Source organism: Hyperolius riggenbachi, chromosome 10 (assembly GCF_040937935.1).
Source record: "Hyperolius riggenbachi isolate aHypRig1 chromosome 10, aHypRig1.pri, whole genome shotgun sequence".
Classification (NCBI taxonomy): domain Eukaryota; kingdom Metazoa; phylum Chordata; class Amphibia; order Anura; family Hyperoliidae; genus Hyperolius; species Hyperolius riggenbachi.
In genome coordinates, this window is record NC_090655.1 from 265,626,030 (window position 1) to 265,647,042 (window position 21,013).

General features: G+C 47.3%; 1 protein-coding gene across 1 annotated transcript in view; it reads left to right on the forward strand.

The window, feature by feature from the left end:
- Positions 1 to 21,013, forward strand: part of LOC137537156 (zinc finger protein 729-like) — a 52,416-nt gene that overhangs the window by 23,772 nt on the left and 7,631 nt on the right. The window contains exons 7-10 of the mRNA XM_068259279.1: positions 119 to 414; positions 9,080 to 9,808; positions 11,530 to 11,617; positions 13,962 to 14,510. Of these exons, the coding sequence (XP_068115380.1) occupies positions 119 to 414; positions 9,080 to 9,808; positions 11,530 to 11,617; positions 13,962 to 14,510 (1,662 nt within the window). The remainder of the gene's footprint in view (positions 1 to 118; positions 415 to 9,079; positions 9,809 to 11,529; positions 11,618 to 13,961; positions 14,511 to 21,013) is intronic.

Below are 21,013 nucleotides of genomic sequence, written 5' to 3' on the forward strand. Positions count from 1 at the left end.
GAATCCTTGGCCCTTGAATTTATTAAAGCATTAGGGATCAACGATCTGAACATTGTACTTACCTCACAAATGTCTTTTGAGTCCTTGGACTTCCTGGATTTGCATCTTTCTCTTTCAGGCACGGGACAAATTGAAACTACTCTGTACCGAAAGGAAACGGCGGTCAATAGTCTGCTACACTATGAGTCATTTCATACCAAGAGTTTGAAAAATAACATTCCGGTGGGACAGTTTCTAAGGCTGAGGAGGAATTGTTCGAATGAAGCTGATTTTCAGGCACAATCCGCCCTTCTAAAGGCAAGATTTAGAGATCGGGGTTATCCGAAACGGGTAATTGAACAGGCCTATCAGAGGGCATCAAAGATCAACAGGGAGAGATTGTTATACTCCACACGGAAGAAGGAAAAGGACCTGGTAAGGTTCAGCACACCCTACAATAGTAGTTGGAACTCACTGAGAGACATAGTCACTAAACATTGGTCTATTTTGCAAACTGACTCCATTGTCAACAGGTACATCTCGGCAAAACCATCAATAACGGCCAAGAGGGCAACAAATCAGAGAGATCGACTTTGTCAAAGCCATTTCCAGCGCCGACGGAGGAGGCAGCCAGTTGTGCGTGGTAGTTTTCCTTGCGGGAGGTGCAACATTTGCGAAATGATGTCGCCCACCAGAGAGATCCGTAGTGAGAAGACAAACAGGGTACATAAACTTCAGGATTACATCAATTGCTCATCTGAGGGAGTGGTATACCTTCTATGGTGTCCATGCAACAAACGCTATGTGGGTCAAACCAAAAACATGTTGAAGAGCAGAATCCAAAAACATCTATCTACTATTCGTCTGGCAGGACGGGATTTTGCCGAAGGTAAGCAATTGACCCCGGTGGCGGAACATGCCCTTACTGCTCATGGTGGCAATACACGGGGATGGAAGGTGTGTGGCTTATCCAAGGTGTACCTTTCTTCTAGGGGCGGTGACATCACACAGCTGCTTCTTAGACAAGAGACTCGGTGGATCTTTGATTTAGGTACGTTAGCCCCGGCAGGTCTAAACGAGGAATTTTCATTCCTTGGTTTTTTACACTAATCTTGCATGTGCGTGATTTTGTATACACACGTTCTGAGTGCCCCTCTGTGTATTTCATCTCACTCGTCTCTTCTTATGAGTGACATCTAGTAAGTGGGTGTCATCTCGTGCCTCTCCTGCTGGAGGCCCACCTTTGTGAGTAGGGTGGGACTCTTTCATTTCAATTCATTTCATTTCTTTTCATTCATTTTTTACCCCCCATTCCCTCACATTATGGCCTGCCAACTGTTGGTCTGGGAAGTGGGCATAATTCTGCCTATACTCATGGGCACACATGGTCACGGTTTTGTGTTTTGTGGTTTGTTTCGCCTTTTATCAACAGTGGGGTCCTGGCGGTCGTGGGTGAGTACGGTCGCTGGGGCCCAGTGGCCGATGTTAGCACTCCTCTCCAATAGTTTTGCACACTTTACTAAACAATCGTGTATAATATGTGGATTGTCACCTGTCCCCAGTTGGTTGTGGTGAGTTGACCACTGGTTTGTTCCTCACCACACCGTATTACTAGGAGCTAGTGTGGCAGGGTCAGTCGTGTCGTTGGATGATTGTTTTGCCATATTGACACAATGAGGGTGTGCTTGTATTATCATTGTTGAAATTAACTGACATTTTCTTCTCTTGTATCAGCTTTTTTAGATGGTTTTGTTCCTACAAGGACATCTGATTGAACAGAATACCAATACAGCATCTCAAGTTTCCGTTTACAGAAACTTAACCTACCTTTAGAGATTTACTACATCTGTCTAGAATGTTTTTATCTTTATTTAATATAAACGATTGTTGTATTTGCTGCACAATGTTCTTACTGTTGTATAATTATTGCTATGCAGGGTGTAATACCGTTTGTAACCTGTTAGTGTCCTTGATACTACATCTGCAGTGTTCAGCGGTGAGAGGATACGGAGATCCGCATTCATCTCTGTCCAACATATATGCCTTCATCTCTTTGGCGACTGGTCGCCGTGCTGTGTGTTTATATTATTACAAATTGTGTATCATACTGTCCATAAATGTTTTTAAATAACCTGCCCATCTTGCCCCACTCAACAATGGCCGCGGCCTCGATGGGCGGCGATCTGGGGGTGGGGACTGCCTACCACGTCAGTCTGCACGTGGAGACCAGTCCCTGTGTGTGGCCACACACCTTACTCAGCCCTCTGCTCCGTCCCATCCAGGCCGCCGTCATGACGCGCGGTGGCGCGTCACTACACTGCGACTATTTATTCACTGGGCAGATAGGACTTACTCATGCCCGGAAGAAGCCGCATATAGCGGCGAATCGCGACGGCCACAGGCACGCACGCCCTCTTCTCTCTCTCCACACTCGGTAAGTTGCTGGATCACGGGCACGCACGCCCTCTTTCCCTCTTTCACTCGGCACATGTTGCCAGTACATTCCATCTGGCACACGTTTCCAGGCTCACTCTGCTCCCCTCACCAGTCTGAGTGTATTTTCCACACAGGTCCATACACGGGCCCCGTTTCACTTTTCACATCCTAACGGTCTTTGTGCAGGGTGGCCTCACATATGGCCACTCTGCCTTCCTCACGTGCACAGTCATTTCCAGTTATCACCCATTCACTCCCACTACTGATTGTGGATTGAGATTGCTATATTTTTATGTCTATTATCTTGTGATTGTATTCTTACAGTTTATTATGAGGGTCATACTGGTTATACATTTACATGTATAATACTATATTGTGCCATTGTTTTTAAAGTTATGGTTTTTATTACTTTTGATATGGATAAATAAAGGCTTATTAATACTTCTATAAACCTTTGTGGTGCGGTTTCTGTAGGGCCATACTTTGCTTTTGTATGTATTTGTAGCCAGAGCTCTCTGTAACATCGCAGGTCTGTAGTCTGTCACTGGTGAGGGTCAATGACATGCAAATAATTCTGAGTTGATGCAAAAGTCAAACTTTTTATAGACGTGTATGCAGCTTGCAAAAGGGCCAAATCAAATCATGATGATTTCAGATACAATTGGTCCATTTTCAAGCTATCTACATTTGCATCAATGAATCATTTATATGTCATTGCCCCTCTGTATCCGTTATGCTTCCTTTGCACTGGCAACATTTAACATCTCGTGTGAAGCATAAGAATTGCAAGAAATGCAGATCTGTCGCTATTGTGGAATACACTGAGACCCAGACCAGGGATGAGGAAAACAACATGAAGGTTTATTACAAGTGCAAACATAAGTTAAGCAAGCGGCATCAAAAACGTACAATGACTTCATGCACGGAAATAATGCAACCAAACCAGGCAATCAAAATAAGGAATAATGCAACTGCAAATCAAACCATACACTGGACTAGTAGTAGCAATCATGTATATATATATATATATATATATATATATATATATATATATATATATATATATATATATATATATATATATATATATATATATATATATATATATATATATATATACACTAAGCGCTATCTGCATATAGTGGATATGCAGGATAGCCTTATCTATCTAGCTACTTTATCTATATCATAGTATGCACACTTAACCCTAGAACCTGGCTAATATATACACATGAACTACAGTGGGTTGCAAAAGTATTCAGCCCCCTTAAAGGGGAACTGAAGAGAGAGGTATATGGAGGCTGTCATGTTTATTTCCTTTTAATCAATACCAGTTGCCTGGCAGCCCTGCTGGTCTATTTCTCTGCAGTAGTATCTGATGAAAACCAGAAACAAGCATGCAGCTAGTCTTGTCAGATCAGACTTATAAGTCTGAACCACTGAAACACCTGATCTGCTGCATGCTTGTTCAGGGGTTATGGCTAATAGTATTAGAGGCAGAGGATCAGCAGGGCTGCCAGGCAACTGGTGTTGTCTAAAAGGAAATAAACATGACAGCCTCCATATACCTCTCTCTTCAGTTCCCCTTTAAAGTTTTCCACATTTTGTCACATTACTGCCACAAACATGCATCAATTTTATTGGAGTTCCACGTGAAAGACCAATACAAAGTGCTGTACATGTGAGAAGTGGAATGAAAATCATACATGATTACAAACATTTTTTTACAAATAAATAACTGCAAAGTGGGGTGTGCGTAATTATTCGGCCCCCTGAGTCAATACTTTGTAGAACCACCTTTTGCTGCAATTACAGCTGCCAGTCTTTTAGGGTATGTCTCTACCAGCTTTGCACATCTAAAAACTGAAATCCTTGCCCATTCTTCTTTGCAAAACAGCTCCAGCTCAGTCAGATTAGATGGACAGCGTTTGTGAACAGCAGTTTTCAGATCTTGCCACAGATTCTCGATTGGATTTAGATCTGGACTTTGGCCATTGTAACACATAGATATGTTTTGTTTTAGACCATGCCATTGTTGCCCTGGCTTTATGTTTAGGGTCATTGCCCTGGCTTTATGTTTAGGGTCATTGTCATGCTGGAAGGTGAACCTCCGCCCCAGTCTCAAGTCTTTTGCAGTCTCCAAGAGGTTTTCTTCCAAGTTTGCCCTGTATTTGGCTCCATCCATCTTCCCATCAACTCTGACCAGCTTCCCTGTCCCTGCTGAAGAGATGCACCCCCCGAGCATGATGCTGCCACCACCATATTTGACAGTGGGGATGGTGTGTTCAGAGTGATGTGCAGTGTTAGTTTTCCACCACACATAGCGTTTTGCATTTTGGCCAAAGCGTTCCATTTTGGTTTCATCTGACCAGAGCACCTTCTTCCACATGGTTGCTGTGTCCCCCACATGGCTTGTGGCAAACTGCAAATGGGACTTCTTATGCTGTTTGTTAACAATGCCTTTCTTCTTGCCACTCTTCCATAAATGCCAACTTTGTACAGTGCATGACTAATAGTTGCCCTATGGACAGATTCCCCCACCTGAGCTGTAGATCTCTGCAGCTCATCCAGAGTCACCATGGGCCTCTTGACTGCATTCCTGATCAGCGCTCTCCTTGTTCGGCCTGTGAGTTTAGGTGGACGGCCTTGTCTTGGTAGGTTTACAGTTGTGCCATACTCCTTCCATTTCTGAATGATCGCTTGAACAGTGCTCCGTGGGATGTTCAAGGCTTTGGAAATCTTTTTGTAGCCTAAGCCTGCTTTAAATTTCTCAATAACTTTATCCCTGACCTGTCTGGTGTGTTCTTTGGACTTCACGGGGTTGTTGCTCCTACTATTCTCTTAGACAACCTCTGAGGCCGTCACAGAGCAGCTGTATTTGTACTGACATTAGATTACACACAGGTGCACTCTATTTAGTCATTAGCACTCATCAGGCAATGTCTATGGGCAACTGACTGCACTCCGATCAAAGGGGGCCGAATAATTATGCACACACCACTTTGCAGTTATTTATTTGTAAAAAATGTTTGGAATCATGTATGATTTTCATTCCACTTCTCACGTGTACACCACTTTGTGTTGGTCCTTCTTGTGGAATTCCAATAAAATTGATTCATGTTTGTGGCAGTAATATGACAAAATGTGGAAAACTTTTGAAAACTTGTGAACAAACAAGGGGGCTGAATACTTTTGCAACCCACTGTATTTACAGAGCAACTACATCAGATATCGACAGGCAATGAGTAGTCATACAAGCAAGGTCAAAGCCAGAGAATCATACAGTAATATTCGGCAAAGGATTAGTTTAGGAATAGTGGTAGCAGGAAAATAGGGCGCCGGAAGCTAATGGACGAAAATGGCGTTGCCATAGACTGCAATGCAATTATCGTTAATATGGTGAAAAAAGGGTGCCCGAAAAAAATCTCTAACAACATTAGAACATTACAGTTTTTGAAGTATGTTATCGTTTTAGAAGCTTGCAGCGTTATAGTTTTTGTCATATTATTTTGTTTGTATGTACAGATTTTATGATATCTAAGATATTATCATTTCTATGTGTAAAAGGGTGTTTCTGCAGAGGAAGTGGTTAGGGTTAGGCACCACCAGGGGGAGTTGTTAGGGTTAGGCACCACTCGGGTGGCGGTTAGTTTTAGGCAACACCGGGGGAGGGTTGGTTAGGCACAACCGGGTGGGTTAGGGTTAGGCACCAACAACGAGCACTGTAATTACAGCGCAGGTGATTTACCAGCGCAACTTAGACCGTAATAGGAATTACGGCTCTAACGGTGCTCAGTAAGTAACTTCAGCGCTGTCAGAAGACGGAGCCGAAGTTGGTTTTAAAAAACTGTAATTCGTCCTCCAGCAATAGCTAGAAGCCGAATTACATCATTTTCCACTATGCAAGTCGACCTGGAGGGGGAATAGTAATTAACGCAGCCGGGACTTGCGCATTAGCAGGATAAGCTATATACCGGCTGTATCCTCCGCCCAAGTCTCCCGGCGGCGATTTCATATGTCTGCATCACCAGGGAAGTGGTTAGTTTTAGGCACCACCAGTAAAGGATTCTTTCTGATAGTAGGGTTTGATTAAGCCGTATTGGATTAAGAAAAAAGGTAGTGGCGCAGAGATGGACAAAAAAGAGCAGCCCAGGTGTACACAGGGCCAGTCCCCAAGCCCTAGAGAGAGAAACAATATAAAACTGGAGCACCTGGCGCTCAATGACAGATCAATGTGATCCAATATTACTTCAGATTCACTGATACTGCAACAAAGACTCATATACTAGTTCAAATATGATTATTCTGAGCGTGACTATAGCTATTCCCAAACCAATGGGATGTCCGTTCAGTGGTGGGTATATAACAGAGTACCTCTCGTGGGTATGAATAAACAATACCCTCATATAATTTTATTGATGCAATAAATCCAAGAATCCGTCCGTAAGTGTGTTTTTGTAGCGCAGCGTCATCAACATTGGGCGCAGTCTGCGCTATTATTTGTCCCTCTTGCGTATCCCTACCCAGGAAGCGAGCCGACACCAGCTGGGGGAGCTTTGGAACGCAAAGGATGACGTCACTACCCGCGGAAGTTGACGGAGGTTGTCTCAGTGTCCCCGCGCGAGCTTTGATTCTAGCTGCGCGGTGAAGGAACTTCTCCACACACGCCGGAATGGACTTGATATCATTAGCAGCAATTGCTTCCCTGCATGAGGGTATTGTTTATTCATACCCACAAGAGGTACTCTGTTATATACCCACCACTGAACGGAGATCCCATTGGTTTGGGAATAGGTATAGTCACGCTCAGAGTAATCGGATTAAGCCGAATTGTTGACTTATTGTTGAATTACACAATGATTTTTAACATTAATATCTATTTGTTATTTTCTCCCTTCTGTTTTTTAAAATGGTATTTATCGTTAACCAAGTTTAACAACAATGTTTATCGGTATTAAGATTTTGTTTTCCACTGGCGTCATTTTGTTATCCAGCCGGGCCCTTTTTTCATGCACGCGGAATAGCAGAGGTCATGCGCAGAAGGCAACAAGGATGCAGGATACTGGAACAAGGCAAGGAGGGCTAGATCACAGTTATCAGGAACAGGTAACAGGCTTGATGAACTAGCAGTGAACTGGTCTGCTGGAGCTGATTATATAGTGTGCTGGGAGGTCAGATGACAATGTCCAGGTGATCTCAGACCTGCCCAGTCTGCAACAGAATAGTTCCTGAAGGAGAGATCTCTGCTGGTGGGCAGAGAGCAGTTCAGGCTGCATAATCCCCGAAGAGAGTGAGGACATCTGCTGGTGAGACAGAGAAAGTTCATACAAAAGGTTCATGATCTTACCGACAGATGCGGATATTGACATTACCACCCCCTTGAGGAGCGGTCTCTGTGCTTCACATGAATTCACACCCACCTGGGTCCCAGAAAACACTGGGCAGAAAAGTAGGTAGCAATTTAGTCAGTAAATTGTGCAATAATAGATAAGACAGCAACCCAAATGTTTCAGAGCTGAACTGATTTTGGGTCATCAGACAATAAAATATGCCGGAGAGCAAATTGGAGACCCTTAGGCAATAGAGAAAACCAGGAACCAAGCAGAGGAGCAACAGGCAGGACACCCATAGGAGTCCTGGAACTGAATCACTGGGTAGCACAGTAGACTGGATACCAACAAGAAGAACAGAACACCCTCAGGAGGAACACCGGAATGGAAGGCATCGGTAGGAACACTGAACTGGGGGGCATCAGCAGGAACACTGGACTGGAAGGCATCAGCAGGAACAGCAGACTGGGGGGGCATCGGCAGGAACACCGGACTGGAGGGCATCAGCAGGAACACCGGACTGGAGGGCATCAGCAGGAACACCGGACTGGAGGGCAGCAGCTGGAACACTGGACTGGAAGGCATCAGCAGGAACAGCAGACTGGGGGGCATCAGCAGGAACACCGGACTGGAGGGCATCAGCAGGAACACCGGACTGGAGGGCAGCAGCAGGAACACCAGACTGGAGGGTATCAGCAGGAGCACCGGAGTGGAGGGCATAAGCAGGAATACCTGACTGAGGGGCATTGATAGGAATAATAGACTGGAGGGCATTGGCAGGAACACCGGACTGGGGGGGGGGGGGAATCGGCAGGAACGCCGGACTGAGGGGCATTGGCAGGAACAACCGACTGGAGGGCATCAGCAGGAACACCGGATTGGAGGGCATCAGCAGGAACACCGGACTGGAGGGAATCAGCAGGAACACCAGACTGGAGGGCATTAGCAGGAACACCGGACTGGGGGGCATCAGCAGGAACACCGGACTGGAGGGCATCAACAGGAACACCTGACTGGGGGGCATTGACAGGAATAACAAACTGGAGGGCATTGGCAGGAAAACTGGACTGGGGGGAGGGGGGAATCAGCAGGAACACTGGACTGGGGGGCATTGGCAGGAACAACAGACTGGAGGGCATGAGCAGGAACACCGGACTGGAGGGCATGAGCAGGAACACCGGACTGGAGGGCATCAGTAGGAGCACCGGACTGGAGGGCATCAGCAGGAACACCGGACTGGAGGGTATCAGTAGGAACACCAGACTGGAAGGCATCAGAAGGAAAACCGGACTGGAGGGCATTAGCAGGAACACTGCACTGGGTGGCATCAGCAGGAACACCTGACTGGAAGGCATTGGCAGGAACACCGGACTGGGGAGCATCAGCAGGAACACTGGACTGGGGGGCATCGGCAGGAACACCGGACTGGGGGGCATCAGCAGGAACACCAGAGTGGAAGGCATCGGCAAGAACACTGGACTGGAAGGCATCAGCAGGAACACCGGACTGGGGGGCATCAGCAGGAACACCAGACTGGAAAGCATCAGCAGGAACACCAGACTGGAAGGCATCAGCAGGAACACCAGACTGGAAGGCATCAGCAGGAACACCAGACTGGAGGTCATCAGCAGGAACACCAGACTGGGAAGCATCAGCAGAAACGCTGGACTGGAAGGCATCAGCAGAAACACTGGACTGGAAGGCATTGGCAGGAACACTGGACTCGGGGCATCAGCAGGAACAACGGACTGGAGGGCATCAGCAGGAACACCGGACTGGAGGTCATCAGCAGGAACACCGGACTGGAGGGCATCGGCAGGAACACCAGACTGGAAGGCATCAGCAGGAACACCAGACTGGAAGGCATCAGCAGGAACACCAGACTGGGAAGCATCAGCAGAAACACTGGACTAGAAGGCATCAGCAGAAACACTGAACTGGAAGGCATTGGAAGGAACACTGGACTCGGGGCATCAGCAGGAACAACGGACTGGAGGGCATCAGCAGGAACACTGGACTGGAGGTCATCAGCAGGAACACCAGACTGGACACTCTCAGGGTGGGTAACAAACTGATAGTCATTTACCAGTAGGGTGGGCAGAGCAGCAGGCTGGATAACTTTTGGCAACAGTCTGTAGGATTGAGGAGCAGCAGCAGTTTGTAGGAGCAGGATATCTGATGGACACTGTGACAACTGAGTACCAAAAAAAAGTTTTTATGGACAATCCATGTAAGCACTGGGCCTCGTCATAAGATTGTGGTGACTGATCCTCAGCAGAGCAGTGTGGGAGCAGGATCTCAGCAAATGGTGTGTATAGGGCCTCAGTAGGAACATGTGAAAACAAGATGTCAGCAGGAGCCTTTGGTGATTGGATCTCAGCTGGTATTTGTGGGAACTGGGTATCAACAGAAGTTGGTAAGTACAGGGCTTGACAGAAAGTCTATGAAAACTGGTTGTCAGCAGTCCTCTGAATTGATGTGCCTTCAGCCAAAGTCTGGGCTTTAGCAGAGGCTGGAGAACAATGAACATCAGCAGAAACTTGATAGAGCTGGAGCTTCGGCTGAGCGACTGGCTGGACCACTGGCTGCATAGCTGGCAAGGTTTCAGGCAGAGCTATCAACTGAACCTTAGGATGAGCAACTGGCAGAATACGGGTCGAGCAACCGGCTGGGCCTTTGGCTGAGCTGAGGAGTGTGATTCTGCTGGAATTGCAGACTGAGACCCTCCTAAGCTCTGCTGAGACATCTGCATGGGACACTGCCGAACCAGCTGCCAAGGGGTTCTACCAAGCTGTCCGACTGGGCCAATGCCGAACAGACCAACAGAGATGCAGCCAAACTATCTCACAGAGGTATTAGGGGACTACCTCAGCCCTGCCTGTGTCAGCCACCTCAGCTATACCTATGCCAGTCAGCTTAACCTTGTCCCTGTCTGTAGGCTCAGCTGCCACATGCAGGGCTGAGATGACTGGCACTGCTAAGGTGACAGGCACTGCTGAGGTGATGTCTGTGGGTGACAGTACTGGAAGGATGGAGGCTGTAGGAAAATACTATTGTTTAAATGTAGTTTTCTAACCCAGTCTTGAAGCACGATGAAGCTTGTAAGAGTCTATGTATGCAGCTGCTGGACACTGCAATGACCAAAGGTGTAGATCTAATAGCTGTTTGCCAAGAGGTAGGTGTCCTTTGACTCTTGGATTCTGGCAAAACAAAGTCAAAATAATATTCAAAAAAACTCTCTCCATCTTTTCTTAAATACTCAAATAAATGATCAATCTGGTATGAATTGAACATTGGATCAAAGCTTGATTCCTGACAGCCAGAGAAACAGGTTTACTACTGGCAGTCATAGCCCTTTATAAAACTCCAGCTGCCTCTGAATGTAGCAGGTTTTTTATCTAAACAGTTTATTATATTGAACGGCACAAGACAAGGCTGCCCGGTCTCCCCTTATATTCATTTTAATTAGAGAAACTCTGACGGAGGCTAGCCGCTCAAACCCTCATATTGAAGGTGTCTCGATTGGAACATTGTCCTCAAAGATTAGTCTCTTTGTGGATGACGTCCTGCTTCAGTTACTAACCTTCTCATCTCATTACAACATCTCACAGAAACTTTACCAGATTTTTCTACTTTCACGGTATAAAGTCAATTAATCCAAATTGTCCCTTCTAGGCATAAATATTTCTAAAACTGAGAGCCAAAATCTCACAAAAATTCCCCTTCCCATGGGTCAAAAACAGCATCACCCATCTTGGCATCCAAATCCCTTCAACCCCCAAAGGAACTGTACGAGGCTAACTGCCCTCCTTTACTGAAGGAGATCCATAAAGATTTACTCCGCTTAGCTCCTTTTGAGTTTTCAATCTCGGGTAAAATTGCAGCATACAAGATGACAATATTCCCCAATATATTATATTATTTTAGGACCCCACCCATTGCCCTTCCTTCATTTTTTTTCAAAGCTCTAAATAAATTATTTTTTCCGTTTCTATGGAAGAAAAGAAAGCACAGGCTCTTGTTTCATATCCTGACAGCCAGTTTGTCGAAAGGTGGATTTGGTCCCCCTAGCCCCCTTTCTTACTCATAGGGCACAACAGTCCCGATTTGGGCGGGACTATCCCGGGCCCCACCCCCCTGGGTCCCACCCCCTCCTCTCTAAGTCCCGTTTTTCTATGGACACACTGTCAAAGGCTTTAGATCCTGCAGTTAAGAAAGATCAGCCTCACACTCCTTCCTGTCCTCTGTGTACTTCCTGCAAGCTGGTGCCTCCCTCCAGCCAATAGAAACTGAGAAGCAGCAGTGTGCACCCCACCCCCACAGCCTCCTCCTGGCTAGAAGAAGCGGAAGCCTGCATCCAGGAAGAAATCACCAGCATTGTTCCCCACAGAGAACACAGGAGGTAGGCAGAGGAGATGACACACAGCTCAGATCATTGCAGCCTGTCCTGTACTGCAGAGGCTGCATGTGAGTGTCACAGAGACAGACAGACCTGGTCATTTAACTCTTTCAGGTTAGACAGGGTCAGGAGCCTGGCGATTATCAGATGACAGCAGCACACTGAGCAGTTTTAAAGAAACAAAAATAAATACTTAGGGCTACTATTGTACTATGTTTTGCTCTTCTTTCCCAACAACATTGCTATGTTTTCTATGCTCACCACAGAGCTTAGACTGCTTGTGGTATTATAGCCACAGCTACCAAGGGACAGTCCCTCTTTGGGACCCCATCCCTCTGTTCCTCTTCTTTCCTTATTTGCCTTCTTTCTCGTCCCCTTTCTGGACTCCTGTACATATCTGTGTAAATATAAGAATTTTTCTACTAAAAAATGTTCTATTTTTCCTATAAAATCTTTATGGTATGCATGACTAGGGGTGTAGTCGGGGGCGTGGCTAGGGATGTGGCATGGGCGTGGCTTAAGTGTCCCTATTTCTTATCGCAAAATGTTGGGAGGTATGCTTACTACCACGCAGATAGGTCACAATTCAGGTGGCAGAGTGCCTCGGAAAAATATTGGGTCAATTAGAAAGAATCTATGCCAAGGTGAATCTTTCAGATCTATTGCAACTAACCTGGGTTGACCTACCACCTTTCATTGATTCACATCCCCTAATTCACCAGAGAGGATGCAGTTAGCTTATTCACCACAAGATGGCGAACACGCAAACAGGAAGTGATTATGCTAAAGAAAGGAAGCGATGTAACGCAGCAGGAAAAGACGTTGCAGAAATTGAAGAGACCTTGTTGGAAGAGGTAATTTTGTGGTTTTTGTTATAAACCAGCAAATATATGTCTGTTGGGCATTGCACAGGTTGCAGTATACATTGCATTGTGGGAGATTAGTACAGACATGGGTGTGGGGGAGCAGTGGGGGGATTGGTACAGACATGGGTATGGGAGAGCATTGGGGGGATTAGTACAGACATGGGTATGGGGGAGCAGTGGTGGGATTAGTACAGACATGGGGAGCAGTGGGGAGATAAGTACAGACATGGGTATGAAGTACAGACATGGGTATGGGGGAGCAGTGGGGAGATTAGTACAGACATGGGTATGGGGGAGCAGTGGGGGGATTAGTACAGCCATGGGTATGGGGGGGCAGTGGGGGAATTAGTACAGACATGGGTATGGAGGAGCAGTGGCCGGATTAGTACAGACATGGGTATGGGGGAGCAGTGGGGGGATTAGTACAGACATGGGTATGGGGGAGCAGTGGGGGATTAGTAAAGACATGGGTATGGAGGAGCAGTGGGTCGATTAGTACAGACATGGGTATGGGGGAGCAGTGGGGGGATTAGTACATACATGGGTATGGGGGAGCAGTGGGGGGATTAGTACAGACATGGGTATGGGGGATTAGTACAGGCATGGGTATGGGAGAGCAGTGGGGGGATTAGTACAGACATGGGTATGGGAGAGCAGTGGGGGGATTAGTACAGACATGGGTATGGGGAAGCAGTGGGGAGATTAGTACAGACATGGGTATGGGGGAGCAGTGGGGGGATTAGTACAGACATGGGTATGGGGGAGCAGTGGGGAGATTAGTACAGACATGGGTATGGGAGAGCAGTGGGGGGATTAGTACAGACATGGGTATGGGGGAGCAATGGAGGATTATTACAGTCATGGGTATGTGGGAGAAGTCAATATTTTTTTTTTCTGTGCTCTGATTTTTAGTGCTAATATCTTCCAGCTATAATTTTTTATTCTTTTCAGATTTTAGATCTGCGCTCAAAGAACAGGAGAGGAGTGATCAGCAGTCTGGGGAGGAGGATGACATGAAGACAATTAAAGAGGAAGAAGAGACATATGTGAGGAGTGATCAGCAGCCTATGGAGGAGGATGACATGGTGAGGACAATTAAAGAGGAAGAAGAAGAGACGTATGTGAGGAGTGATCAGCAGTCTATGGAGAAGGGTGACATGATGGGGACAATTAAAAAGGAAGAGACATATGTGAGGAGTGATCAGCAGTCTATGGAGAAGGCTGACATGATGAGGACAATTAAAGAGGAAGAAGAGGAGACATTTCTGAGGAGTGATCAGCAGTCTATGGAGGAGGGTGACATGATGGGGACAATTAAAGAGGAAGAAGAGGAGACATTTCTGAGGAGTGATCAGCAGTCTATGGAGGAGGGTGACATGATGGGGACAATTAAAGAGGAAGAAGAAGAGACGTATGTGAGGATTGATCAGCAGTCTATGGAGGAGAGTGGCATGATGGGGACAGCTATAGAAGAGAACCCGCTTATAGAGAGCAGAACAGGTGAGTTATCAACATTAAATATTGAATATCTGTAGTTGCTATGACTGTGTCACTACTCACACACTGTTCATATTAGGAGTTATGCTATATACCAGTGATGGCTAACCTTAGCACTCCAGCTGTGACAAAACTACAAATCCCATCATGCCTCTGCCTACCTGAGTTATGCTTAGAGCTGCCAGAGTACTGTAATGCCTCATGGGACTTGTAGTTCCACCACAGCTGGAGTGCCAAGGTTAGCCATCACTGCTAGATACTGATATTACGTTTTTGTCATCTAAATCCATCATTCTAGAATGTATTTACTTACTAACAATAACTTGCTTACTAGCTTACTAACAATGGGCTTAATTTAGCAATCTTAGCAGTGCAGCTTAATGAGAGGAGCGCTATGCTGTGGTAGTGCAGCTCAGCATGCGCTTGTAACTTATGCGCACTCCTTGTAACTAACAGCCGCTCCATTCATCCGGCCCTGATCCCCGGTGGATCCAGAGGCTCCTCTTTCTTCTTAGTGGTGGTGATGGTGCTGCTGCTTCCCCCTTCCTCTTCTCGTTCATATGCAGGACTTTTTGCTTGAGTTGGCTCTAGTGACGTTACTGATGCAAGATTCTCATCTTCTATACATGCCTCAGCTGTGTCATCCAGGATTTTACAAAAGCTTCTCTTAACCTCCCTGGCGGTAATCCACGACCTGAGCTTGGGCTTAGTTTTAGGAGCTGGAAGCGGTAAGCCCAAGCTCAGGTCAGACTGGCCAAATTCGCTGCCCCTATTGGCTGCCTGGGTCCCACACACGATCAGCTCTGTGCAGCAGGACCCAGGCTTCTTTCCCCAGCTATTTGTATTCCTCTCCGGCCGCCGGGATCCCCATGTCCCCGCTCTGATTGGCCAGGCTTTTCCCACCTACCCCCGACTATCAGCCTCCCCTATGGCCGCCAGGATCCCCATGTCCTCTCTTCTTCCGTCCGGGACCCGGCGGCCAATGACAGCGGAGGAGCAGGGTGAAGTCATCAGGGGCAGGGGGCGGAACAAATTTGTGTGTGTGTATATATATATATATATATATATATATATATATATATATATCTGCTTCTGCCTTTCTGTCACTAAATCTTGCCTGGAATTTGACTACTCTCTGCTTGCCTTGTTTGTACAGTTTCACAGTTTTTTAAGTTTATGTCATTTATTCTTTGGTGTCCCCGCTGTCTGCCCGCAATGATGGTGACCTGCCAGTGGGGTTGGCTGTTCTGCGCCTGCGCGGGCGCCCGTACACCTCATCTGGCACACACTGTACCTGCACACAACGTACGCGCCAGATGACGTGGACACACAGGTGAAGAGGAGCCGACTGCACTGACAGGTCGCAATCATTGTGGGCGGGACACCTAAGAGGACCGGGGCTGCGGTGAGGGACTGAGACTGCTGGGAGGGTGCTGCTTGGTTTGGGTGGGAGTTTTGGGTGCTGCTTGGTTTGGGTGCTGGCTGTGGTGCCGGGGGGCCGTCTTCCTCCCCACAGAGTTTCGAGCGGACTAGTTGGCATGTCACAGATACTTACGGGCTCCAGGGCTGGCTCCAGCAAGCAGCGGCAGTGCGGCACTAATTGCTCTCTTTTCGCTGCTAACGTCCTATCCTCCGGCAGCGCCTCCTATGATGTCATAGAAGGTGCCGCCAAAACCATGGGGACAGGACGCCAAAGACAGAGCAGTGAGAGGGCAGTGCTGGAGCACGTAATTACTTAAAGTATCTGTGCCAACTAGCTCTGCTCGCAACTCTGTTGCTCCTCTTTCTGGTGGCAGGACATCCACCTTCTTTGCCCTGATGATGCTGGATCTACCAGCGAAACCGGTTGGCATGTAATAAAGACTTATCCTGGCACACTGGGGGACATTCCTTGGACCTTGCTCTCCATCTATCACTCCAACAACCATGGTCACTGATAAGTATAAGATGGCTCCATATCAGGCCAGAAGTGGTTTCTATACTTATTGTACTTTGGACATGCCTTGTGATATGCAAGTTGTGAGCAAGTTGGCATTTTGAATCCTGCTACCTATACAACCTTTCATCTGGACTTGCAACTGCGATTGGGTTGAAGGAATACTCACATCCATAGTAATCCCGCGACAGAGACCATGAGACTGCCTTGCCTATTCAAGGGACAGGAAGCACAAAACAATTTGAAAAGGATACTCCCAATTCCACCCCTCAGTGCTTTCCTGTCCCTTGGGATAGGAGGAAGCGGATCTTCCTGGGCTCTGTCGAGTAGTCCAAGGGTAAGGGTGGCTGTTGTCTCACCTCCTGGGGCAGCTGAAATGGTGTATCCTGGGGAGGCAGGTGAGGTAGCGGTTTGCGCGGCACCCGGGTGTCTGGCGTGTGGTATCGCTGCCGGGCGCCCATTCGCATGTCACCGGGCCCTTCTGTTTGGGCCTAGTATGGCAGCATCATATTTGGCGGAGAGCGGGCGGAGATTTCCCGCATTACATCACTTCCGCCAGATATGACGGAAACCGGAAGTGCAGTGCACGAAGACACAGAGACATACTGAGAGGAGAGACAGATGAGTGACAGTATAAAAGGAGACTGCCTAGCCGGGTCCACTGTCTATTTGGCCTCCAGGGACCATGAGTGATTCTACCTCTCAGGGCGCGGACCTCTCTCCTGAAACTGCATCTGGAGTAAGTCTTGTGGCTTATATGATCCTATCCTGTATATTATTATTAGGATGCTTATAGCCATTCCTTATATGTTTGTGTCTTTCAGGCTGTAGCTCCAAGGAAAGCCTTAGACAAGACTCATCATGTTACCAAGTGTGGTATTTGTAAAAAGAAATTATCCTCCTCATCTAAAAACCTCTTTGCCATTCATGTACTGCTTCTGTGGTAAATGAGGAAAATGCTGATACTTTCAAATTGATGTTTAATACTTTTCAATCTGAACTCAATAATACTTATGTTGTGTTGAGAGACAATTTAATAGCTCAAGCTTCCTCAGTACAAACTGTTCAGGCAGTTCCTGTATCTGTTGAATCAGATAAAGCAGGTACTTCTGGTGTGCAAAGGGTGGAATCCTCTTCTGAAGAGGTAGTGGAGGCCTCATCGGCTCAGGAGGAGGAGACTCCTAAGATTCAGGTTAAGGGTACATTTAAATGATCTCCTGATAGTACTGAAGATTTACTTAAAATCATCCGTACCACACTTGGATTACCTATTGAAGCATCCAAGGAGTTGTCTATTGAGGATGAAATGCATATTGAGCAGCAGCCAGCTAATTATCTTTCTTTTCCTGTACACAAATCTATGCCGGGTGTGATTTTACAGGAATGGAAATAAATGGATAAGAAACTGTTTCAATTAAAATCCTCAAAAAGGCGGTTTTGTTGATTCTGACAGTGATAAATGGACTAAATGCCCTAAACTAGAATTAGCTATATCCAAATTATCTAAGAACTCACCCATTCCATTTGAAGACACTGGAAATTTGAAAGATGTCTGATCATAAAATGGAATCCCTCCTTAAGCGAGCCTGGGAAGTGGCGGCAGCGGTGTTCCCTCCTATTTTAGCTGCCACATGTACAGCAAGATGTCTGTCGATTTGGTTAACAGAGTTGGAGAACCATTTAAAGGGAAGGTTCACAGTGGTTTAAAAAAAAAAAAAAGTACTAATCCACTTACCCGGGGCTTCCTCCTGCCCGTGGTAGGCTCAGAGCCGGCACTACCATAGAGACAAAAGGGGCAAATACCCCGGGGCCTTTGACCTCTGCTGGGCCCCCCAGGTCGTCTTTCAGACTGTTCCCATATGCCTGCATGTTCAGCTCAGCTGCAGTGGCAGGCAAACCCACACTGGCCAGGGGGGAAGGGGGGCCATCTCCCCCCAGGCCGCCTTTCATTCAGTGATTTGGTCTGGTGTATTCAGGTTTGTTGTTGTAAGGCAATGTGAAACACAAGGCTAGCTGATAAAAGTGCAATTAGAGGGCAGGCAAGGATGCAGAGCTTGCCTGGAGGGTCCGTGGGCAAACATCTGTTTGGTCTCCCCCCATTGTTATAATAACTGCATGTGTGGATAAGTTGTTATACAAGTTGAAAAGTTTTTGACAGTCCCTAGACTCCAGGAGGGCTGCTTTGTGACTTGTGTGAGAGACTGGCAGGGGCAGGAGTCCTATTACAGGCAAGTAGCCTCTGTGTGATGTGGGACTGCAATACAGATGAGCTCTCTGCTCCATCTCAGGCTATTCTCAATTTCTCCACTCTTCCTCTCTCTGGGCTAGTGCACACCAAAATCACAATAGCAAGGGCTAGCAATTTGTGAGTGCGATTTTATGAAACGATTTTCAGAGCGATTTTTGAATGAATCGCTCAAAAAAATGCTACATTCAGTGTGTCTGTGATTTTGAAAAAATCACAACGCTGTTGTGAGAACAATGTCATAGGGTAACATTAGCCAAGTGCTTTCCAAATCACTGTTGATTTGAAAAACGCTCAGAAGCCCTCTTGGTTGGCACCAGCCCTTCCTCATTCACCTTTGTTTCCCTCTTCCCCTAGTGCTGGCTGTGTCTTCTTGTCATACAGGAAAGCTAAATAAAAGTGCTATCCTGGTGATTTTTTTTAAATGTCTGAATAGTTGACTGAATAGCTTGTTGGAACATGGCATACGTAGCTTCGTGGGACATTCTTGGGCGACACTCTTAATTTCTTTACTAATTGATTCTGCTGGTATGTCTCTGTTCTGGTCCAAGAGGGGTGTCCACCAACAAATCTCTGCAGAGGGGCCTGATGTAGTTACACCCCTACCCATCTGCCTTGTAATAACTCACCTGTCCCTGCAGCAGCTCCATCCTGTACTCCCTCTTCAGCCACGCTGCCTGCCTCTATGACCCTGTGCATGTTATTTACATGTAACATGTGCCGGATGGAGGAGACACAGGCAGCAGGGCTAAAGGCAAAGCACAGGATGGAGCAGATGATACAGGTGAGTTATTACAAGGCAGCTGAGCTACACAAAGTGTGGGGGCCATGCGAGAAGTCTATGCGAGACCATGAGGGGCAGCAGTCGGTTCGGGGGCTGACTTCGCTGGGGGGGGGATGTAGGGGGGCCCCAAGTTACTTTTGCCCCAAGGCCCCCATGTGGCACGTCCTGCCCCCGGCTCTGGGCAGGACGTGCCCTCCACGCCGCTCCGCAGGCTCTCAGTCTCCTCTGGCGGCGCACCCGACCTGGCCAGGGTGGCTTCCAGGTCGAGCTCATCGTTGGACAGTCCGTAGGACGTCCAACGACGTCAGCACGACGGCGTGAGGCGCAAGTTGGAGCGCAGAAGAGCCCGACCTGGAAGCCGGCCTGGCCAGGTTGGGTGCGCCACCGAAGAAGACCGGGAGCCTACGGAGTGGCGTCAAGGGCACGTCCTGCCTGCCACGGGCTGGAGGAAGCCCCAGGTAAGTGGATTAGTATTTTTTTTAAAAAAAACCACAGTGAACCTTCCCTTTAAAAGCAGGTATTCCTGTTTCTGAATTACTTAAAGAGACACTGAAGCGAGAATAAATCTCGCTTCAGTGCTTATATATAGCAGGGGCATGTGTGCCCCTGCTAAAACGCCGCTATCCCGCGGCTAAACGAGGGTCCCTTCACCCCCAAGTCCCCCCCCGCAAACCTTGGTCGCAAACTTGGTCGTGAAATTTTGTTTCCTGGAGGCAGGGCTAACGGCTGCAGCCCTGCCTCTAGTCGCGTCTATCAGACGCGCATCGCCGCCTCTCCCCCGCCCCTCTCAGTGAAGGAAGACTGAGAGGGGCGGGGGAGAAGCGGAGATACGCGTTTGACAGACGCGCGTGGGGCAGGGCTGCGGCGGTTAGCCCTGCCCCAATGCGGAAGCGCTCCCCCGCTGTACGGAGGGGGTTTGGGGGTGAAGGGACCCCCGTTAAGCCGCGGGATAGCGGCGTTTTAGCAGGGGCACGCATGCCCCTGCTATCTATGAGGTCTGAAGCGAGATTTATTCTCGCTTCAGACTCTCTTTAATTCTGTTCTCTCTCTTGCAGCTAACTTTTTATGCGACGCTTCTCGTGAGGCGGTACGAATTGCGGCACGCACTTCAGGGTTAATCAACTCTACTCGACGCTTCTTATGGCTCAAAGGATGGAATGGTGACCTCACAGCTAAAAGGAAGTTGTGTTCACTTCCGTTTGAAGGAGGTCTCCTCTTTGGTCATGCCTTAGAGGAGGCCTTAACTAGAGCAGCAGAATAGAAACAAGTATTTCCTCTGAAGAAGAAAAAAGCATTTCAAAGGAAAAACTTTCCTTTATACAAAAAGAATACGATGGGTAAAACTGACTCTGGTAAAAAGTGGCAAAACCCTAGTGGTACAAGGTCCAAAGGATTTTTGTTTAAACCCAATACACCGGCCGCTTCTACTCAGCAATTTGATCAGTGACGGTATGCGGGTGGGGAGGAGATTAAAGCTCCTCTCCAGACTCCAGTCCAACAAACAGCTCTGGAAAATGCAGTACTCTTACTGTTCAAAAAAG